The sequence below is a fragment of the Erinaceus europaeus genome, chromosome 7 (genome assembly GCF_950295315.1).
Source record: "Erinaceus europaeus chromosome 7, mEriEur2.1, whole genome shotgun sequence".
Taxonomy (NCBI): domain Eukaryota; kingdom Metazoa; phylum Chordata; class Mammalia; order Eulipotyphla; family Erinaceidae; genus Erinaceus; species Erinaceus europaeus.
In genome coordinates, this window is record NC_080168.1 from 72839617 (window position 1) to 72861037 (window position 21421).

A 21421-nucleotide genomic window follows, 5' to 3' on the forward strand; every position below is an offset into this window, starting at 1 on the left:
AACACCATTGACTTCCTAGGGTTGTCATGAATCTACAAAGGCTTAGTTCATTTTCTGGTACAAAGTAAGAGGTATGACAGTGACAGTTTTTTTAAATTAATTTATTTATTCCCTTTTGTTGCCCTTGTTGCTTTATTGTTGTAGCTATTATTGTTGTCATTATTGGATAGGACAGAGAGAAATGGAGACAGGAGGGGAAGACAGAAGGGGAGAGAAAGACAGACACCTGCAGACCTACTTTACCACCTGTGAAGCGACTCCCCCGGGGAGCCGGGGGCTCGAACCGGGATCCTTTTGCTTGTCCTTGTGCTTTGCACCACATGCGTTTAACCCTCTGCGCTACCGCCCGACTCTGGCAGTGACAGCTCTTAATATGACTGACAACTCTCCATCACACAGAATGAAGTCATTTCTAGGGTTTGTAACATGGAAAGTTTGAAAGCTTCAGTTAAATTATGTCATATTTTTCTTGGGATCAGAAAGATCCCTGGGGCCACTAATTACTATAATAAGCTAAAAGCAAGAATGCAATGTGAACTGTTTCCCTTGGGACAGCCTAGGTGGGTCATTTCCTTTTGGGAGATATGATAAGGATTGTCTGAATGATAGTGTATTTACCTTTGACACTGGTCACATATAACCCTGCTTTGATTTAGAAACTGATGGTGGCAACTTCCCTTGTGGATATATGTATCTTGTGATTATGACGTGTGGCCAGCCTCCAAGCAGAGGGACCAGTAACTGGATGGTGGAAATGAGTTACAGAAATGGGAAAGCTGGGGTTTTCTGTTTGTTTGCATAGTTTCTTATAGGGTTATCACTGAGGTTCTATGCCTGTACCACTCTACTGTTTCAGGTGGATATCTCCTTCCTATTTTTGGATATGGGGGGAGGTTCAGAGATGAGTGACACTTGTAGCACTGATTCACCATTCAGCAAACCTTTCCCCTGCATGTGGGGACTGGGGGCTTAAACCCAGGTCCTCATGCATGATGACATGTGAACTCTACCTGGTAAGCTGCCACTTGGCCGCAGAAAAGCTGTTTGGTGGCCTGCCTCTATTCTTACAAGAGATTACCCTTAGGTCTAGACAGATAGTGAGTTAGAGCTGACACTTCCTAGATTCTGACATGACACCCTTCAGGCAAAAGATGGAAAAGACACACAGATGTTTACAGGTTGATGTGGGACCCACAGCATGAATCACAGCATGAATCATGGCCCTGGGGGAAAAGAGCCTTAATTGGTACCACTGAAATGTGAATATTTTCTGGTGCTTCTAGGAGTTAGCTGCACAGGGGTGGAAAAGGCAGGAGAAAGTTGTGGATGACCTTGTTTGCAATAACCTTAATCTGTAGTATTTAAATGAAAGTGCTTGCTAGACATTCTAAGACTTCAAGGGATAATCTTGAAACTCACCTTGGCTATCCAAGCATTATTTCCTAAGAGGAGGAAAAAACTAGTCAGTGAAGGTAGGTGGTAGTGCAGAGGGTTAAGCGCACATGGTGCAAAGCACAAGAACTGGCTTAAGGATCCCTGTTCAAGCCCCCGGCTCCCCACCTGCAAAGGGGTCTCTTCATGGGTGTCTATCTTTCTCTCCCTCTATCTCTCTTGCCCTCTGCTCTTGAGAATTTCTCTCTGTCCTATCCAACAACAGCAATGGCAACAATAACAAGAACAATTACAATAAGGGCAACAAAATGGGAAAAACAGCCTCCAGGAGCAGTGGATTCCTAGTGTAGGCACTGAGCCCCAGCAGTAACCCTGAAAGAAAACAAACAAATAAACAAACAAAAAACTAGTCAGCAAGACTTTGATGGGAAGAAAAGAAACAAAAAGGGACAGGGTAGATGGCACAACTGGTATACAAGTCATCATCCACAAAGATCCAGGTTTGAATCCCTGCTCTCTACCTACAGGGGAGATGCTTCATAAATAGTAAAGCAGTGTCATGGATCTGTCTCTTTCTTTTTCCCTCCCTCTCTATTTCTTCTTTTTCTCTCTTTTTCTGTCTCTATCCAAAAACTGAATAAATAAAGGAATCAAGTGACTTACTGGGTCAGAGCTAAATTCAACACAGAGGAAGAATCAGAAGTGAGGGACACTTGATACATTGAAAAAAAATGGCAAGAGAAGCAGAAAGCCATATCTTCAATATGGACAGGTACATGAGCTGGTAGATTCTAGCAGAATAAGAAGCAAGAGGGTCTATTGCAGAGTGGTCTGCTGCTGGGAAACCTGCATCTGGTGGGCTCACTCTACGGTGCATTCCATATGGATTAAGTCTTGCCAGCTCCATGCTGGTTTCCAGATCAAAGGCCATCTCTAAAAATACACTTTCTTTTAAGCCAAAGCCGGATGAATAAACACGCCAGGCAAGAAGTCTCCTCAGGCCTCCTTGACAGCACATTGTCTTGGCGCAGAAAGCCATTTCCTCCTGGGCCAACGAGGCCAAGAAGGCACAGGCCATCCTCAGGGCAGGCCCCACCAGCCTCCTCCCCGCCCAGATAAGATCAGAGGGTGATCACGCAGTCTGGCCTGTACCCTGTTCCAGCTGCACAGGAGCAAGAGGAAGACAGCCTGCGAACAATGTGCTCGCCTGGCAGCCACGAGGAAGGAATGGACCACAGCTCGGGCTGCCACTGACTCTCTTTTTTTTTTCTTTCTTTTTTTATTTATTTTTAATATTTATTTTATTTATTTATTTCCTTTTGTTGCCCTTGTTGTTTTATTGTTGCAGTTATTATTGTTGTTGTCGTTGTTGTATAGGACAGAGAAATGGAGAGAGGAGGGGAAGACAGAGAGGAGGAGAGAAAGATAGACACCTGCAGACCTGCTTCACCGCCTGTGAAGCGACTCCCCTGCAGGTGGGGAGCCGGGGTTTGAACCGGGATCCTTATGCCGGTCCTTGTGCTTTGCACCACCTGCGCTTAACCCGCTGCGCTACAGCCCGACTCCCCCACTGACTCTCTTATATCTAAATCCCATATCCTCAACAATCTGAGATGGAGAAGACCGACACTGGTGCTTATCAAAGTCAAGTGATTAAAGAACAGTTTTCTGGAGATTTCTAGTGTAACTCCAAGGGCATGGAATTTTCAAGATGGGATTAACACTTTGAGCAGGTGCATTATTCTTATTTTTTGTTTTTTGTTTTTTTTTAATAGTGACAGAGGCAGAGAGGGAGACTGAAAGAAACCAGCTGTCTAACCACAGATAAGTGTCTGAGAAAGTTGTAGTATACATACACAATGGAATAATACCTAGCTGTTAAGAAGGATGAAGTCATCACCTTTGTCTCATCTTGGGTGGAACTTGAAAGAAATTATGTTAAAAAAGATAAGCCAAAAAGAGAAGGTTGAATGCCTTACCATCTTACTCATAAATGGAACTTAAGAAAACAAGTTCAGAAAGGGAAAAGACAAAGTAAAACTTGGACTGGGTTTGGTGTGTTGCAGCAAAGGATTCTGGAGAGGGAGGCAGAGGAGGGGGGCGGGGAAGGGGGTTGAGGTCTTGGTGCATGATGGTAGAAAGGACCTAGGCTGCTGGTAAGAATATTTTGCAGACACTTATCACAGGGAGATGAGATACTGTACTCATGTGCCGACAACTGTACCCTAAACCATTGCCTCTCCCCAATAAAATGATACCGAAAGAAACAAAGAGACCGTGGCACTGAAGCTTCCTTCAATGTATTTGGGGTTGGGCTTGAACCTGAGTCACACACATGGTGAAGCAGCACACTAATCATGTGAGCTACTCTGCTAGCCCAGGTGGATGCATTCCTCATGCCAGGTGATGTGCCCCATGCCTTAGGATCAGAGTCTCACTGAATTTTCCCCAGAGCCATGGGGAGCTGTTAACAGTCTCCCCCTCATGCCATTGAAGCAGCTAAGAGTGTCAGAATGGTGTTAGGTCAGAGAGGGTAGAGGCTGTGGGTCTCCAAATCCAGGATTTGTTTGTTTCCAATGCCCTGATATCATGCAGGGACCGGAGCACAATCTGAGTGATGGGGGAGGTTGGATATCTGATCCCATACATCCCCACAGTGGAGTCTTGTCTGTGAGGTGTCAGAGAGCCGCACCCCAGGAGCATGTCTGTGCTACCCACCTGTTCCTCCAGCCCACATATTGCCACCCACATGAGGCATGTTGTCTGGGTCCTCCTTCCCATGCTTGGGGGAGCTCACATCCTCACCGCTGTCTCTGTTGACTGTTATCTGAAATGAAGAATTGAGATGTTGTTAGTAGCATGCAAGGCTGACAGCAGGAAGTACACAGCAGGAAAAATGTTCTTCCCTTGAGTTATCTTCCACCTATAGCCTTGGGTCTCTGCCCTGCCAGTACCTGGCAAATATTTCATTGGTTTAGATGGGAAGGGGAGAAATTTACTTTAAATGTTTTATCATTATTATTATTTCATTTTTATTGCCATCAGGGTTGTCACTGGGGCTCAGTGCCTGCAAGATGGTACTGTCACTCCTGGTGGCCTCCTTCTCTCTCTTCCTCTGCTTTCCTTCCCTCTTTTATCCCTCCCTCCCTTTCTTTCATTTGACAGGACAGAGAGAAATTGAGAAGGAAGGAGAAGGGAGGGAGAGAGAAAGAGACGCCTGTAGCATGGCTCCACTGTTCATGAAGGACTCATGGGGATTGGGGGCTTGAACCTGAGTCCTTGTGTATAGCAATGTGTTTCCTCAATTAGGTGTGTCACTAGCTTGGCCCTCTACTTTAAAACATTCTCAAAGAAAAGAAAAGGGGCTGGACTGGGTTAGAACTTTAGTAGTCTCTTGGTTCTCAGCAAGGAACATTTATACTGGGAACAAGACCTGCCAGAAGCAGGAAATGGAGCACAGAGAGAGAGACAGACCTTCCTAGTGTTCTCAAAGGACGTCTACCAGCTATTCCAGCTGAGTCAGAGAACCCACGTCAATCTGACTGTCAAGGATTTCCCACTCCCCCAAGAAATGCCAGTTTACATAAGATATACAGAAAACAGAAATAGTACTGCACCAAGTAAAAGACTGGGGTGGTGGTGGGGTTCTGGTCCTGGAACATGATGGCAGAGGAGGACCTAGGACCTAGTGGGAGTTGTACTATTATGTAGAAAACTGGGAAATGTTACACATGTACAAACTATTATGTTTTACTGCTAACTATAAACCATTAATCCCCCAATAAAGAAATTAAAAAATATGAGGAAAATGGGGGTATGAGTCGACCTATCAATATCCACGTCCAGCGGAGAAGCATTTACAGAAGCCAGACCTTCCACCTTCTATACCCCATAAAGATCTTTGGTCCATACCCCAGAGTGATAGAGAATAGAGAATAGGGAAGTTTATTTTCTTTCTTTTTTTCTCTTTCTTTCTTTCTTTCTCTCTTTCTTCCTTCCTTTCTTTCTTTCTCTCTTTCTTTCTTTTTTTTATAAAAAGGAAACACTGACAAAACCATAGGATAAGAGGGGTACAACTCCACACAATTCCCACCACCTGAACTCTGTATCCCATCCCCTCCCCTGATAGCTTTCCTACTCTTTAACCCTCTGGGAGTATGGACCCAAGGTCTGGGAGTATGGACCCAAGGTCATTGTGGGATGCAGAAGGCGGAAGGTCTGGCTTCTGTAACTGCTTCCCCGTTGAACATGGGCATTGACAGGTCGATCCATACTCCCAGCCTGTGGGGCGGGGTTCTGGGGAAATGAAGCTCCAGGACACATTGGTGGGGTTGTCTTCCCAGACAAGTCTGGTTGGCATCATGCTAGCATCTGGAACCTGGTGGCTGAAAAGAGAGTTAACATACAAAGCCAAACAAGTTGTTGACAGTGGCTGAAGAAACAGCTTGGCACCGCATGTAACACAGGGATGCACTAGCTGTACCTCCGCTCCACCTCATGTGACTCAATCTCTCTCCCCTCTCTCTCTCTCTCTCTCTCTCTCTCTCGGAATAAATTTTAAAAAAATCTTTAAAAAAGTTCTGTGACAGGGACGGGTGTTGGCGCAAATGGTTGCGCATACACATTACAGTGCTCAAAAACCCTGGTTCAAGCCCCCGGTCCCCACCTGCAGGGGAAGAGCTTCACAAATGGTGAAGCAGTGCTGCAGGTGTCCTCTGTCTCTCTCCTTCTCTGTCTCCCCCTTCCCTCTCAATTTCTGGCTGCCTCTATCCAATAAATAAATAAATATAATAAAAATTTTAAAAGTTATGTGACAATGATTATGTTTATACCCATGGTGTCCTGCCAGAGTAGCTATCAGCTCAACGTATAGGTTGAGCACATCAGAGTCTGAATTTTACACTTTATGTAACTTTAAGTAGCTTCATGTGGCCAGTGGCTATTTCACAGGACAGCACACAGCATTAAAACAAGCTTGCTGCTTGCTCCAGCCAGCCCATGGAATCCTATAGAATGTTCTCCATGAGATACAGAAAACACAAGGAGCATTTCAAAATTGAGATAAAGTTTTACTCTGCTGTCAATTTAAGATATACATACTTCCCTCTCTCACTCCCAAGCTATCCTTATCAAAGCAAGGACCGCAAAAGCTGAATAAGGGCAAGAGATTGGCATACTAAACAATGACTCTTTAGTCACTATCAGGCCACCCCATCAGCTAGGGCCCTAATTGGGGAGTCCTGAGATTCCCAAACAGACAAGACGGGCCTAGACCTCGAATAAATCCCTCTCTCCATTGTTACCGGTCATCTCTATCAGGAACAACAAAACAGACCCTTTTGTGGGTCCCCCATAGGACCTTGCCCTCAACTTGGAGCAGCAACAGTAAAGAATGTTCTATCCTCCAAAGGGAGGATGGACAACATACTCTATGCTACACCTGAGGAAGATGGGTCCTGATATTGGGGCAGCTTGGAACATTCGTAGTCATGACCACAGAATGTGAGCTCAGATCTACAGGGATGCAGAGGTCACATAGGCTCCTAAGCTGATATGGGCCCCAGACCAAATCAAATCGATGGGGTTTACAGTCAACAATATTTATACACCTTCCCCATATTAGGGAGCTACTCTCTTCCCTGATCCAGCTTTCTGGTCCTTTTTCCAGCCATGACATCATCTCCTCAAACAATAACTTGGACCCACCTGCATATCAGATTTCAGGCTCAGGGAAAAAAAAAAAAAACTAGTATAGCTACAGGCCCTTTGGAATATAATTAAAATATGCCTACTAGCTGTCTATAAAAAAATGGAGACCCCCCCCCCTGCCCCGCTACCAACTCTTCATCTGCACAATTCCAGCCTTTAGGTTCATGTTCTCCATGGATTTGGGAGACAGTATGATGGATCTGCAAAAGACTTTCATGTCTGAAGCTCTTGAGATTTCAAATTCAACCCTTGCACCACCATAATCCAATGCTGAGTGGTGTTCTGATCTATTTTTCTCTGTAGCTTTCTCATTACAAATAAATAAAATATTTAAACAAAATGTTCCAGGGTAAGGTCAGAGCAGGATTTTTGACTCACTGCAGCCTTGTCATTCTGGGTGAGGTTTCTCCCCAAATGCATGGTTTTTAAATACCTCAGTAAAAATAAATTTAAAAAAAGGCATGGTTTTTAAACACCTTTATAAAAAAATATAAATAGCCTTAATATAATCCTGGACCAAAAGTCATCTGGTCTCATGCCAGATGGGCGTTGGGGATTTGGGAGGTCATCATGCAGATGACTGCCCTGTAAGTGGAGTATGAGGTGTGGCCCAGCAGACACTTTAAGCTGTCTCCCCACTGGACCTCCTCCTGTCCCCCTGTCCCTCTTCCTCCCCACGCAGGGTAATGAGTCAGCATGAGCTGAGGGGATGGCACAACAATTCCATTCCCCGTGGCCAGTGGTTGGTCAAGTGGAAGACTTGTGACTCAAGATGCAAGAGAAAGTTTGTCATGGGACTTCTGGCTGTGGATGTTCCCAGCTAAAAGCAGAGGCCTCTCACTGCTTTGGATCATGGTCTCTGTGCCTCCCCTCCCCCATAGAACTTCTCTGGGGGACCAGGCTGGGGGAGGCAATGCTTAGAGCTGCAGTTTCCATCTGGTGACCATGTGGCAGACGAAAGGTGGGCTCTCAATTTCTTTCTCTCTGTCCTATCAAATAAAGTAACCAAAAAAGGAAAAGGAGAAAACGGCCTCTGGGAGGGGTGAATTTGTAGTGCTGGTACCTACCCACAGCAATAACGCTGGTGGCAATTAATAGGGGGGTGGAGAGGGAGGGAGGGAGGGGAGGAGGGTGAGGGGGGGAGAGAGAGAGAGAGAGAGAAAGAGAGAACAGAGCACTATCCCATCATTTTATGTGTGATAGGGGACAGAACCTAGGATCTCACAAACTCAGGGAATGTGCTCTGCCTGCTGAGTCACCTCCTCCACTGCTCCCTAGGGCTTTTATGTCATTCTTGAATCTCCATGGTCTCAAGACACTTCCTGGTCAGATGACTCCAGGTTGAGAGGAGGGGGCACCTGGTAAAGCACATACATTACAGATGACTCCAGGTTAACACAAAAGTTATCTGGCAATATTGAAAGCCACTGGAACTTTCCACAGAATTCTTCGTGGTGCCAAATTAGGAAAAAGATGGGTGGCTTTCTTGCCTAGAGTAGGTAGAAGACAGAGGAGGTTTTGTATGACACATGTTCGAAAAATTCTTGGAAGCACTGACCGCAGCTCTACACAAATGCAGTTAGCCCACAGAAGTCTTTTCTGAAGCCAGGAGGACTGACTGAATCTGTGCTGGAGCATCACTATGGCAATAAGCCCATGGAAAGGTATTTCCAGCAACACCAGCAGCTGTCTTTCTATTTTCTTTGTTTTGACTACAGTTACACTGCACTGCTAGCCACCACTCTGTCCATCTGTACCTCATCTGATTGTTGGTTTACCAGTTTAGTTTATAACTGTTTGTGAGACCACTGTGTACTGGCGTTTCTATGCATTTCCCCAACCACATCCTCAATTACATAAAGTTACTGTAAAACATGTTTTCATGTCTGGAAACATCACCTTCCTTTGCTGTTTTTGTTTCCCATCATGATTTGTGCTGGGGCCTACATGATTTTGTTTTTAAGAGAGGGGGATGGTGAGAGCAGTTGAGATAAAGAGACACTGCAGCTCTGCTCTGCTGCTCAGGGAGCTCTTGCCCAACTCTGAGCAGGTGCTCTGGTAACAGTGGCTGGGGGCTTGGGGCTCCAATCCGGGTCCTCATCTCTGGTAATGCATGCACTCCACTGGGTAATCTATTTCCTGGCCCCATCCTTTGCTTTAAACACTAAAGTGTCCACAAACACTTTAGTCAGCCTCAGTGGCTCAGAACTATTAATCAGAATATAAAAAGGTCACATAAGGAGATGCCATAAATAAACTCTGCATACATGCTTGTCATAATATGCCATCCATGACCGAGCACTGTGTCAGGGGGCCTTCTAGACTGTCAAAATAGATCAAATAGAATGAGAATACAAAATACTACTTGGAACCACAGCAAAACACATTAACTGAATAACTAATACTGTACACCTTTGTACTGTACTTATACATACACATACTCTTCATAAGAAAATATCTCCTTGACATAGGGCAAATCAAAGGAAGTATGAAAACACCCTTGTGATAAGAAAAATCCCGTGAAACAACACTTCTTCAAGAAAGTGATATTAGAATTGAGGAAAAAGGCTAAAATACTTTATGATTCTTAGGGGCTGGTGGTATTGCATTGTGTAGATTGCACCTGTCACCTTGCACAAAGACTGGGGTTCAAGCCCCTAGTCTCCAACTGCAGGGGTGAAGTTTCATGTGTGGCGAAACAGTGCTGCAGGTGTCTATCTCTCTCCCTACCTCCCCCATCCTTTTCAATTTCTCTGTTTCCATAAAAAATAAATTATGTGGGCCAGGCAGTGGCACACCTGGTTGAATGCACAAGGATCCAAGTTTGAGCCCCTGGTCCTCACCTGAAGGGGGAGTGGTGAGGCAGGACTGCAGGTGTCTCTCTCTGTTGCTCTTCCTATCACCCCCTTCACTTTCAATTTCTGGCTGTCTCTCTCCAATAAATAAATAAAAATTTTTTAAAAATGTACTACAAGCATTTAAAAATTATGCTTTTTAAATAGCTTGATGCATCTTTAGAAATATTTTTAAAATCATAAAATGAAACATCCTGTGATCCTGTAAATAAACAAAAACACCTTTTGAATTTGAGCTTACTTACTGGTGATATCAAGTAAGTCATTTAAAACTTCCTGGACCTTAGTCTTCTCATCTTTGAAATGAAAAACCAGGCTTCATTCTTCCTAGCTCTAAGTTCTCTATTTGGGTCCTGTTGTACATTTATTCCAGCTCTAGTTTACAGGAAATCTGGCCCATGGCCAGGGGTCAAGTGTAAATGATATTTAGGTAAGCATGTAGAAGTCCGGCTTTTATGCAAAATACGTTGGATGGGATTTTAAAGTCGAATAATTCTCAAGAGGTGATCTGAAGTCATGGGAAAACTATGTGATTGTGAATGTGAAGACTGGCTTTTGATCCTGGGTCAGGCACTGGCAAAGTGGTTTTGGCTGAAGTTATTTTTCCTAGGTTTCTTTGTGTAGGGAATAGCTGGCAGAGATGTAATTCAAGTACATGGCATGTTTCACTGGCTGGTAGGATTTTGCAGTTATTTTAATATGAAACCTAAACAGTGGTTTAACCAAAGTTTAAGTTTAAATTTACTGAGGAATTGATTGTATTATTAAAAAAAAAAAGAAGCGGCAAGTGAGAAATTGAAGTATGTATCATACTGTAGGCATAGGGAAAATCAAATAGCAAAATCTTGAATTTTGGGGGTTGAAGGCAAAAGATGATATGTAATGTGGAAAAATCAAGAGGAAATATAAGTATGCCATTTAGAATTACGGGGACAAAAACCAGTCAGTAAAACAAGAGTTGAAAGTATTTGCCTCTGAGAAATTTTTCAGAATGTGTCTTATAAACCTAAGTTTTTAAACTTTGTCCATGTGTGACTTAGATGTGCCTGGCAGTGCCTCTCTCTGTCCTTCCTGGTCAGCCTGCCCACATGGAGCAGGTGTTTATTGGCACCAGCTCTGAGCCAGACCTCAACGAGACATTAAGGTTGCAGACACAGGAGACCTGGCTCTGTAGTCCTGAGGTTCTCAGCAGGTGTGGAAGGCAAATAGGTTCTCCTTAATCAACACTGTGTTAATTGTGAGTGCCATGTCTTTGTGGAACATTCTCGAAAGATTCCTAACATAGGGCATGGGGGAATGGGACAAACATAACGGAGAGCTTCCTGGAAGAGGGGATGCCCAGGAGGACTCTGGAAAAATGCTTCGGAGCTGGGCAATGCAGGAAGCTGGAGGTTCTAAGCAGTTGGAGAAATGAGGTTAGTGAGATGAGGAGTAAGTGAGAGGTTGCTGAGAGAACCTTTTGTATTTTTACAGGGTCCAGTACAAACTACCTGCGTGGTATGTATGCTTTGAGGTTTAGGAAGATGTCTAAATCCACACATTCTGCCAGTTCTCCGTAAAAGGAATGAATCTGAGAACATTGAGGTTTCTGTGAAAGTTCTAAAAGCCAGAGAAAAAGTCAGGGAATTCCAGTTATGCAACTTATTCCCATTTATTGCAGAACATTGGAGAGAAACACATTGCGATGATCAGTTCGCCAGGAACCAGCATGCATATTTTAAGAAGCAAGAAAAAGTCCAATGGTGACTCTGTAATGAAGCCTCCATAACCCATGAGAAGGAGTTCAATGAAGACAGTGTGCTGGGAGCCAGGTGGTGGAACATGTTACCTTGCACAAGGACCTGGGTTCAAGTCCCTGCTTCCCACTCTGCTTTACAATTTCAAGACAGTAGCCCAGTAAGGAAAATTCAAGGAAATGAAACAACTCCCTCCCCCAACCCCTGACTCCTATTCTTAGCTACAAAATCCAGATCATTATCTGAAGGATTTTTCAACATGAATCAAATGGAAAAGTAACCCCTGAGCCTCCAAGCACATTGATTCACATCAGTGTTGTCTGCAGAAGTAAAGCAACATCCAGGCAGAGGGAAGGTTTGCGGAGGCCAACTTCTACTCTCCCTCCTGTCACCAAGGCCATAAATAAGGGGAAATGGTAGAGCAGAGACTCAGACCCCACTAGCTTTCAGTCATCCTCAGGGAGTGATAAAATCTTCCTGCTGCTGGACTCACATAAACCAAAATAATGATTTTACTTATTTATTTATTTTAGGATACTGCCTTTGCTCAAATTGAATCACACACACACACACACACACACACACACACACACACACACACACACACACACACCAGTAATTTAAAAACAATATGCTTGTTAGTGTAAAATCCCCATTTCCAGCTTTTTCCTGAGAACAGTTTTCCTAGATATTTGGCTAATTACTATTCCAGAGGGAGCTTCTTTTTAAATTTTTTTCTTCATATTTATTTATTTTTCTTTTGTTGCCCTTATTGGTTTTTATTGTGGTTGTAGTCATTATTGTTGTTGCTATTGTTGTTATTGATGTCGTCATTGTTGGATAGGACAGAGAGAAATGGAGAGAGGAGGGGAAGACAGAGAGGGGGAGAGTATGCTGGTCCTTGTGCTTTGCACCACCTGCGCTTAACCCACTGCGCTATTGCCTGACTCCCAGGAGGGAGCGTCTATCCAAACTCTGATTTATGTTAAAAATAGAAGAGAGAGGGGACTGGCGGTGGCACAGTGGGCTAAGTGCACATGGTACGAAGCTCAAGGATCCCAGTTTGAGCCTCCAGCTTCCCACTGGCAGGGGGGTTGCTTCGCAAGTGGTAAAGCAGGTCTGCAGGTATCTATCTTTCTCCCATCTCTCTCAGTTTCTCTCTGTCCAATAAAAAACGGGAAAAAATGGTCTCTGTGATAACTCTGGAAGCAAAAAAAAAGGAGAATCCAGTTCAAAGACTAATTTTTTAAAATTTATTACACATCTAGCTTATATTTGACAGAAAGGAGAAGGAGGAGGAGAAGAAGGAGAGGAAGAGGGAGAAGGAGAAGGAGAGGGAGAGGGAGAAGGAGAGGAAGGAGGAGGAGAAGAAGGAGAAGGAGGAGAAAGAGAAGGAGAAGGAGAAGGAGAAGGAGGAGAAGGAGAAGAAGGAGAAGCCACCAGAGCATCTCCCTGGTACATGCAATGTCAGGGATTAAACTCAGGACCACATTTGATTGTCCAATGCCTTTACGCACTGTGCTATCTCCTGGGCCACATGGCCAACCTTCTTTTAGAAGAATTATTATACACTTTATTCACTGGTGAGGAGCTGGCACTGCTGTGGTGCTAGTGTCTAGTTCCAAGACAGTGGCCATACTCTGCTAATGGATTAAAAGCAAATGATTTCTTAATCTAGGGATTGTTTGACCCTGGCAACCATGTCTCTCCTGGCAAGCAAAGAAGCCCAAGTAGCAAGTTAGCCATTCATACTGGGGTGCTGTAAACACATTATAGACATGCAAACAAAACAAACAAAAAAACACCAGTAAGATGGAAGATGAAAACCCTTTTCTTAGTGTGGACTTCAGTTTTCAAAATACCCAAGGGAACCTCCAAGAGACAAAATCCTAAATAAAATTAAACACAAAAAGATGAAAATAAGCAGTTGAGAATAAATCCTGCTATGTTGGGAGCCCTGCCAACTAAGGTCTGCTGTCTCAAGAGTATCTGTGAAAACCCCTCTGTTAGCCTCCTAAGTGGGATAGTATGGTCATCCCATAATAACCAAGCAGCAGGTATAATCCATCACTTAGAGGACTTTGTTCCTCCATTTGGATAGGGATTACATTCTATTTTTTTGCAGCGATTGCCAAGTAATTTGAGAGAAAGCTCACCATTTGAGAAAAGAACACATATAAATCTATCTAGACTGACATGTAAAAATCTGCTAAATTTAAGCCCTTACTAACAATAATTTTTCAATCCAGATTTTTTTTTTTGCCTCCAGGGTTATTGCTGGGGCTCAGTGCCTGCACCATGAATCCACTGCTCCTGGAGGCCATTTTCCCCATTTTGTTGCCCTTGTTGTTGTTATTGGTGTTATAGCTTTGCTACTGTTAGATAGGACCAAGAGAGATAGAAAGAGGAGGGGAAGACAGAGAGGGGGAGAGAAAGATAGACACCTGCAGACCTGCTTCACTGCTTGTGAGGCAACCTCCCTGCAGGTGGGGAGCCAGGGGTTCAAACTGGGATCCTTACTCCAGTCCTTGAGCTTTGCGCCATGTGCGCTTAACCTGTTGCACTCTCCCTCCTCCCCCTCACTGTCCCTCACCTCTATCAAAAAAACAAAGAAAAAGAAATAGACACTGGAAATTGAGGAGCTGAGTAAGCAAATGAGATCTAGTGATAACTCTGGTGGCAAATATAACTAAACAAACAAACAAAAAAGAGTTTGAGGATATAGTCTGGATAACTCTGGTTTAGGATGATCAAGAAGGGTATGAATAGATAATCTTTAAACCACAAGTAATATTCCACTTATGCACATTAGGTAAGGATATATAAATGTATTACCATGCAGAAGAGATCCATATAGAAATGCAAGTTTAACAGCCACACACCCAGGGGGTTGGGAAGAGGTGCACCCAGTGAGTGTGCATTACCATGAACAAGGACCTGGGTTCAAATGCCTCTGGTCCCCCACCTGCAGAGGGAAGTTTAATGAGTGGTGGAACAGGTGACTGTCTTTCTCTCTCCCTCTCTTTCCCCTCTTCTTTCTCAATTTCTCTCAGTCTCTATCAAATAAATAAAATAAAACCCCTTCTACCATGTGTCCACCTAAGAGGCTATTATTTGAAATTATCCCCCTGGAAGGCATACTCACTTCATTCATTCATTCATCTATGATATTTTTTTTTTCCCATGGCATCTAGTATGTTCAGGGTGCTAGGAATACAATGAAATTTTCTGCTTTCCAAACCACCTTGGCAGCACACATGGAACCAGTCACATTATTTATTTATAAATGACTATCACAAAGAAAATCCAGATTGAAGTGGCCTGGGCGTGAACCCATGATAAAAGCAGTACTCAAATGCCACCAACTGGGAGAAAATATTGAATTAGGTTTGCTGTGTTTCAGAGAAAATGCCAGTTATCAGAGAAGCTCTTTCCTAACACAACAGAAAATGCCTTTGGACTATATTACTAGCCCCATGGAGAGTACCCCCAGTTTCCTGTGCCTGATCATTGTTCATTATGGAGATTAAAGGATGCATTGGATCGACCTTCCCGTGGTGCATCCCGTGAGTACCCATTCATTGGGGAAACTGACGATCCTTCCTAGCCGACTGAATCGACATGGATCCCAGTTACTTTCAAAGCCAGCAACAAGCAGCAACCTGACACTGTTGACTGGCTAGGGAAGAAGGGCAAACGCTAGAAGAAGAATGGAGATTTAAAAAAAGGCTCTTCTTTTTTTTAGTGATGGAAGAAGTCTTTTCCCAATACCTTTTTAAAGCTTGTGATTACATTATTTATTTCATTCAGTTTTAAAAACATTTCTTATGTTTTCTGCCAACAACTCAGCCCTCTTTCCTTCTGGGGAAGAAGCTTGATTACTGAAACATTTCTTCCCCTGACAGGACTTAGGAGGTGGGCATTATTTCCCCCTGGAAAATCAACAAGGGAATAAAAACAAGGTGACTCAAAAGGATGAGGAAGTGTGTTTTTCTAGAGAACAAAAGACCCTTTCACAGTATGTCACAGACTTAACTGTGAGCTTTCCTGAATATAAACATTGTTCCAATGGCAAAAAGAATTCCATCTATGTCTATAAAAGGTCCTGCATAATAGTTCTTGGCTGGAAGGGACTGCTGTCAGGCATTCAAATCATCTTTTCTTTGACTCCTTTGCCTGCAGACCTACAAAAACTTTTTTATATTGTCTCAGAGAGACAGTTATAGTTACTTTCCTAATAGCAACAAGAACATATAGATCACAGACAGGAGTATTGTTGAAGGCCACTGAAGTCAAACCGGAAGTAGCATCATTTGTGTGTAGTCTTCAGGACTCTAGGACATAGTTCAAAAGATTAGGCTGAGGGCAGGGCAGGGAGGACAGCATAATGGTCATGCAAAACGATTCATGTCTGAGGCTCCAAGGTCCCAAGTTCAATCTCCAGCATCATCATAAGCCAGAGATTTCACACAAGAGTTAAGAAATTACTGAGTGTTAAAAAGAGATTCTGATATGATTACAGAAGAGGGCTACTAATATTTTAAATTTACATTAATGATGAGATGGCAGAGAAAACAAATGCTTACATTCCTTTTATTTGAAGTTTTGTCACAAACCTCTAAGATCTGATATTATTATTATTATTATTTTGGATTGAGGCAGAGAGAGATTGAAAGACATCACAGCAGTGAAGCTTCCTTCATTGTGGTGGGGGCCAGGCTAGAATCTGGTAAAGCATGCTATACAAGTGAGCTATTTTGCCAGCCCTTGATTATTTTGAAGTGAATACTGGGAGCAACATTGATAATGTTGAATAGAGCTGTACGTTCTAATCCAATGATGTAACTACATTTATAATGCTGAATAGAGCTGTATATTATAATCCAATGATGTAACTGTTATGGAAACGCCAGTTTTTCTTGCTCAGCTGTGGATTTTGCCGATGACAACCAGTTATCAGCACAAATCCTACTGCAGCCAACCTTCTGGTCCTCTCGCCATCTTCACAGAAAGGTGGCACAATTTCTAAGAAAAGAGCTACAGAGGCACGAGGGTGTAGGGTCAGAGTGTAGCAAGGCTTGATTGGGGGCTTTCTAATTTCAAATAACGGGCATGGCATTAGAAGGAGATTTCCTCCAGGAGAGAAAGAGGGTGTAGGGGAGAGAAGGGAGTAAGGGTAGGATTCTTGTGCCTCAGCCTGGAATCAGCTCCCATGTGACAGTCCCTCTGTGGCTTCTCTCCTCTCTCTCTGGGCAGGATCAATTCTTGCCCAGACCATGGAAGAAATGTGTCATTTGTCGGGGTGGAGAGAGCACACCTGGAAGAACATGTGTGCTTTACCATGTGTGAGGCCCTGGGTTCAAGCCCTAGTATCATATGGGAACAACATCAAGGCATAGGGGAGGCTGGATGAATAGTGGAGTGGTGCTGTACTGTCTCTCCTCTTTCCCCCTCTCTCAGTCTCTTTCTCTCCTTTTCCAACTGAGAATGCTGGGCTTGGGAGGCCATTTAGTGGAACCAGGCCCTGGGTTCAATCCTTAGCACACATGAAACCAAAAACAAAAACCAAAAAGACCAAAAACAAACAAACATTTATATATCATCTTGTTAAAGCTGAAAAGGGAAATTGTGCTCTCAGAGTTTCTGAGAGAGTGGAAGGCATTAAGGAGTTTCTGTATGGTTTAGCCAAGTGAAAGAAAGTAGATATAACATTTAAGGAAGGAAATGACATTTCTTAGTGGACATTCCTAGCCAGAAAGGGTCTGGTGCATTTTTTTTGGGAGGGGGGTTATGGTGGTTACAGGGATGAGGGAAGGGAGTTAGGTGGAGTATGGAGTGTGATATTTCAAATTCCTGAAAGGGGCTGAGCTGGACAGAGGAGTCACGATTCATGCTCCCCAAAATAGAGAGTGATCCCCTAAATACACTTCCCCACCTCCCCTTTCTTCTCTTCCTTTTTAAGATTTAGCTACTAACCAGAGACAGGAAGGGTGGAAGGGAGGGAGGGAGAGGGAGAAGGAGAGGGAGAGGGAGAGGGAGAGGGAGAGGGAGAGGGAGAGGGAGAGGTAGAGGGAGAGGGAGAGGGAGAGGGAGAGGGAGAGAGAGAACAAGAACATCATTCTGGCATGTGATTCCAGAGATCAAACTCAAGAAGTCATACTTGACAGTCCAATACTATAAAGTACTGTGCCACCTCCCAGGCCACCCCACCTCCCCTTTCTTAAAGCAACAAAGAGGTCCAAAATTATAGAACCATCTGTTCAACTTCTGCCATTAGCTGTCTCTCAGAGAATCAATCTTTCTGAGCATTCATCAGGAAGTTAATTAGGAATATCAGACAGTTACAGAGCACTGCTATTTGTGATACACTGAGATATGCTCTGTAAATGGAGAGTTCCATTTATATTTATACCTCTTCCTATAGTAGGATTCATGCTAATAACTATTAAGTATTAGATTCCTCATTTAGTGTGAAAAGGCTGAATGGACTATCATTCCACAGTTAGTCTTCTTAGGATTTATGCTGGATTGGATTTTCACAATAATAAACAGCTATGAGTCATCTATTTGGTTTTTTAAGGGAATCATCAAAGATCAAAGAAGAAAGTAGACATAATCTCCAACTTTGCTTCCTGTAGGAGAGGAAGTTTGGCCCCTTCTTCTTGCCACTGTCTGCCACACCTCCCTTCCCAGTCTCCAGCAAGGAATTATTGCTCTCCTGCCAGGCTACATTCTAAGAGTGTACAGTCATCACATGTTAACACATGACAGGCTCCCAGGTATTTCCCACTTTGATGATTTATGTCTTTTGGGGCAGGGAGGAGGGCGATGGGTGGGGAGGCAGCCATCCTGTTTTCTGTTCTACCTCTTCTGTGTTTTCAGTTAAGAGAGCTGATCAGGCTGGATCTTGGGCAGATAATACTTTATTTAGTCTGTAGGGTACGGAAGCAACAAGTCTTGCTTAGGCCTCCAGACCCAGGTTGCTTTCTGTTATTCCTGGCTTTACACTTAGATAACTGAGTATTAATAAATGAGTACAAAAGCACTGGTACTTTTTCTCCACTTCAGGAATTTGTAACGTCTTGAATTCATAGCTCCCTTGGTTTAGAATCTTGAGGAGGGAAAATGTAACCAACAGGGAGATAACCTGAGATCTTAGTTAAAAGCATCCAATAGCCTCAAGACCTCAGATCACCTACAACAAAGCAATGATTTCGCGCGCAACTTGAAAACTACCCACAAAAGGAAAGTTCACGTCTAGATGGTTTCACCATTAAATCTTTTAAAAAAATATTTATTCCCTTTTGTTGCCCTTGTTGTTTTACTGTTGTAGTTATTGTTGTTATTGATCTCGTTATTGGATAGGACAGAGAGAAATGGAGACAGGAAGGAAAGACAGAAAGGGGAAGAGAAAGACACCTGTAGACCTGCTTCACCGCTTGTGAAGTGACTCCCCTGCAGGTGGGGAGCCAGGGGCTTGAACTGGGATCCTTACGCCAGTCTTTGCGCTTTGCGCCACATGCGTTTAACCCAATGTGCTACTGCCCGACTCCCTCACCATTAAATCTTATCAAATATATAAAGAAGACCTCATAATTTTTTTTAACACATTCACAGAAGACAATGCTTTTTCAAGACTTTGGAGCCAATATTACCCACTACCAAAGCCAAAAAGGTATCACAGGAACAGGATACTACAGATGAATATATTTTTTTGTGGATATACATATAAAAATACTCAACAAAATAACAGCAAATTCAACTCACTATTAATTTCAGCATATATTAAAAGAACAAGTGGGCTTTATTGCAGGAACACTGAAGGATGGTTTCATACAAAGTTCAATTAATGTCATATAACCCATTGATAGAAGAATGCCACATGATCATCTTAATAGAATTATAAAAAGAACTTGACAAAATTTAATATTCCTTCATGATCAGAACACCCAATAGACTAGAAGAGAACTTTCTCACTCCAATAAAGAGACTCTACAAAAAAATTAAAAATTTAAAGAAAGAGCCAAAACATGGTATTAAAAACAAGGCATGGTTCTTTGTGTCAGGGTAAATATTACAGAAAGCATATTTCCAAGTCAACTGGAAAATTCTCAGTATGAGTTATGTTATATAACAATAGCACATGTCAATGCTGAATATCCTCGATCTTATAATTCTACTGTGGCTATGTAAGAGGTCATCCTTGTTTCTTTGGAGATACATTGTACACTCTTGCATCTAAATACTGCAGTTTACTCTTGAATGGTTGGTAAATTAATAAGAGTAAAAGTGATAATAAAAAAAAGAACAACAGAGATACATAATACTTAATGATAAAAACCTGATTGCTATCTCCCTATAAGCCAGGATGGCCATGCCATATTGATTTAATATACTAGAGAGTCTAGCCAGGGTAGTTGAGGAATAAAATGGAACAAAAGACATCTAGTTTTGAAAGAAAGATATGAAACTATCTCTATTTGCATATGCTATGATTCTGTACATATAAAAAATCCTAGGTAATCCACTAAAAACTATTATAATCAACAGGCTCACTTAGGTTGTAAGATACATGAGATCTATAGTAAAAGCCAACCCCTAACAAAAGGACTTTTCAACGTTAACCCAATTACCAAATAATGTGATGATAACATTAACTATCCATTGTCTTTTTGAACCCTAAGACAGCAGGAACCTCACATCTCCACTATAGTGCCTATATTTCCCCCAGTCCTGGAACCTTAGGATAGGGCCCGCTTTCCCGCATGCCTCTCCCAATCCATATCAAATAATATTGCATCCGCCGATCACAACCTAATCAACGCAACAATTGCCACCTCAACATGCTTCAGCTCAGACTGTGTCCAGAGACTTCAGGTGTGGAATGACAACCCTTCAGCTTCAGCACTCGGGTGAGACCTTTCCTTTCACAGCATTCTCTAATTCCATCCCAGGTGGATCACTTTCTAACAAAGTCCCAAAACCTAGATATAGACCAGGTTCTGTGAGAGAGAGCATATGTTCACATGAATCCATAAACTACTGCAAAATATATACCTGAAAGCAGAAGTACACTAGAGTTTGCAGTGTGTACCTCCCCCAACACTTCCTCTCCACTATTCTAACCTTTGGGTCCATGATTGCTCAACAATTTGTTTGGCTTTGTATGCTAATTCTCTTTTCAGCCACCAGGTTCCAGATGCCATCAGGATGCCAGCCAGGATTCCCTGGACTGAAGACCCCACCAATGTGTCATTGGAGCTCCCCTTCCCCAGAGACCCACCCTACTAGGGAAAGAGAGAGGCAGACTGGGAGTATGGACCGACCAGTCAAAGTCCATGTTCAGTGGAGAAGCAGTTACAGAAGCTAGACCTTCCACCTTCTGCAACCCACAACGACCCTGGGTCCATGTTCTCAGAGGGATAGAGAATGGGAAAGCTATCAGGGGAGGGGATGGGATATAGAGATTGGGTGGCGGGAACTGTGTGGAGTTGTACCCCTCCTACCCTATGGTTTTGCTTATTTATTCTTCCTTAAATAAATTAAAAAAAAATACTGAAAAAATTTTATTTATTTATGAGAAAGATAGAAGGAGAGAGAAAGAACCAGACATCACTCTGGCACATGTGCTGCTGGGGATCAAACTTGGGACCTCATGCTTGAGAGTTCAAAGCTTTATCACTGTGGTACCTCCTGGACCACAAGCCAACTATTTCTTTATCCTAATAT

General features: G+C 43.0%; 1 protein-coding gene across 3 annotated transcripts in view; it reads right to left on the reverse strand.

The window, feature by feature from the left end:
- The window catches only part of VWA8 (von Willebrand factor A domain containing 8), a 408658-nt gene that overhangs the window by 60974 nt on the left and 326263 nt on the right, over positions 1-21421 (reverse strand). For all 3 annotated transcript variants that reach the window (XM_060194755.1, XM_060194752.1, XM_060194753.1), the window contains exon 38: positions 4111-4219. In XM_060194755.1, the coding sequence (XP_060050738.1) occupies positions 4111-4219 (109 nt within the window). The remainder of the gene's footprint in view (positions 1-4110; positions 4220-21421) is intronic.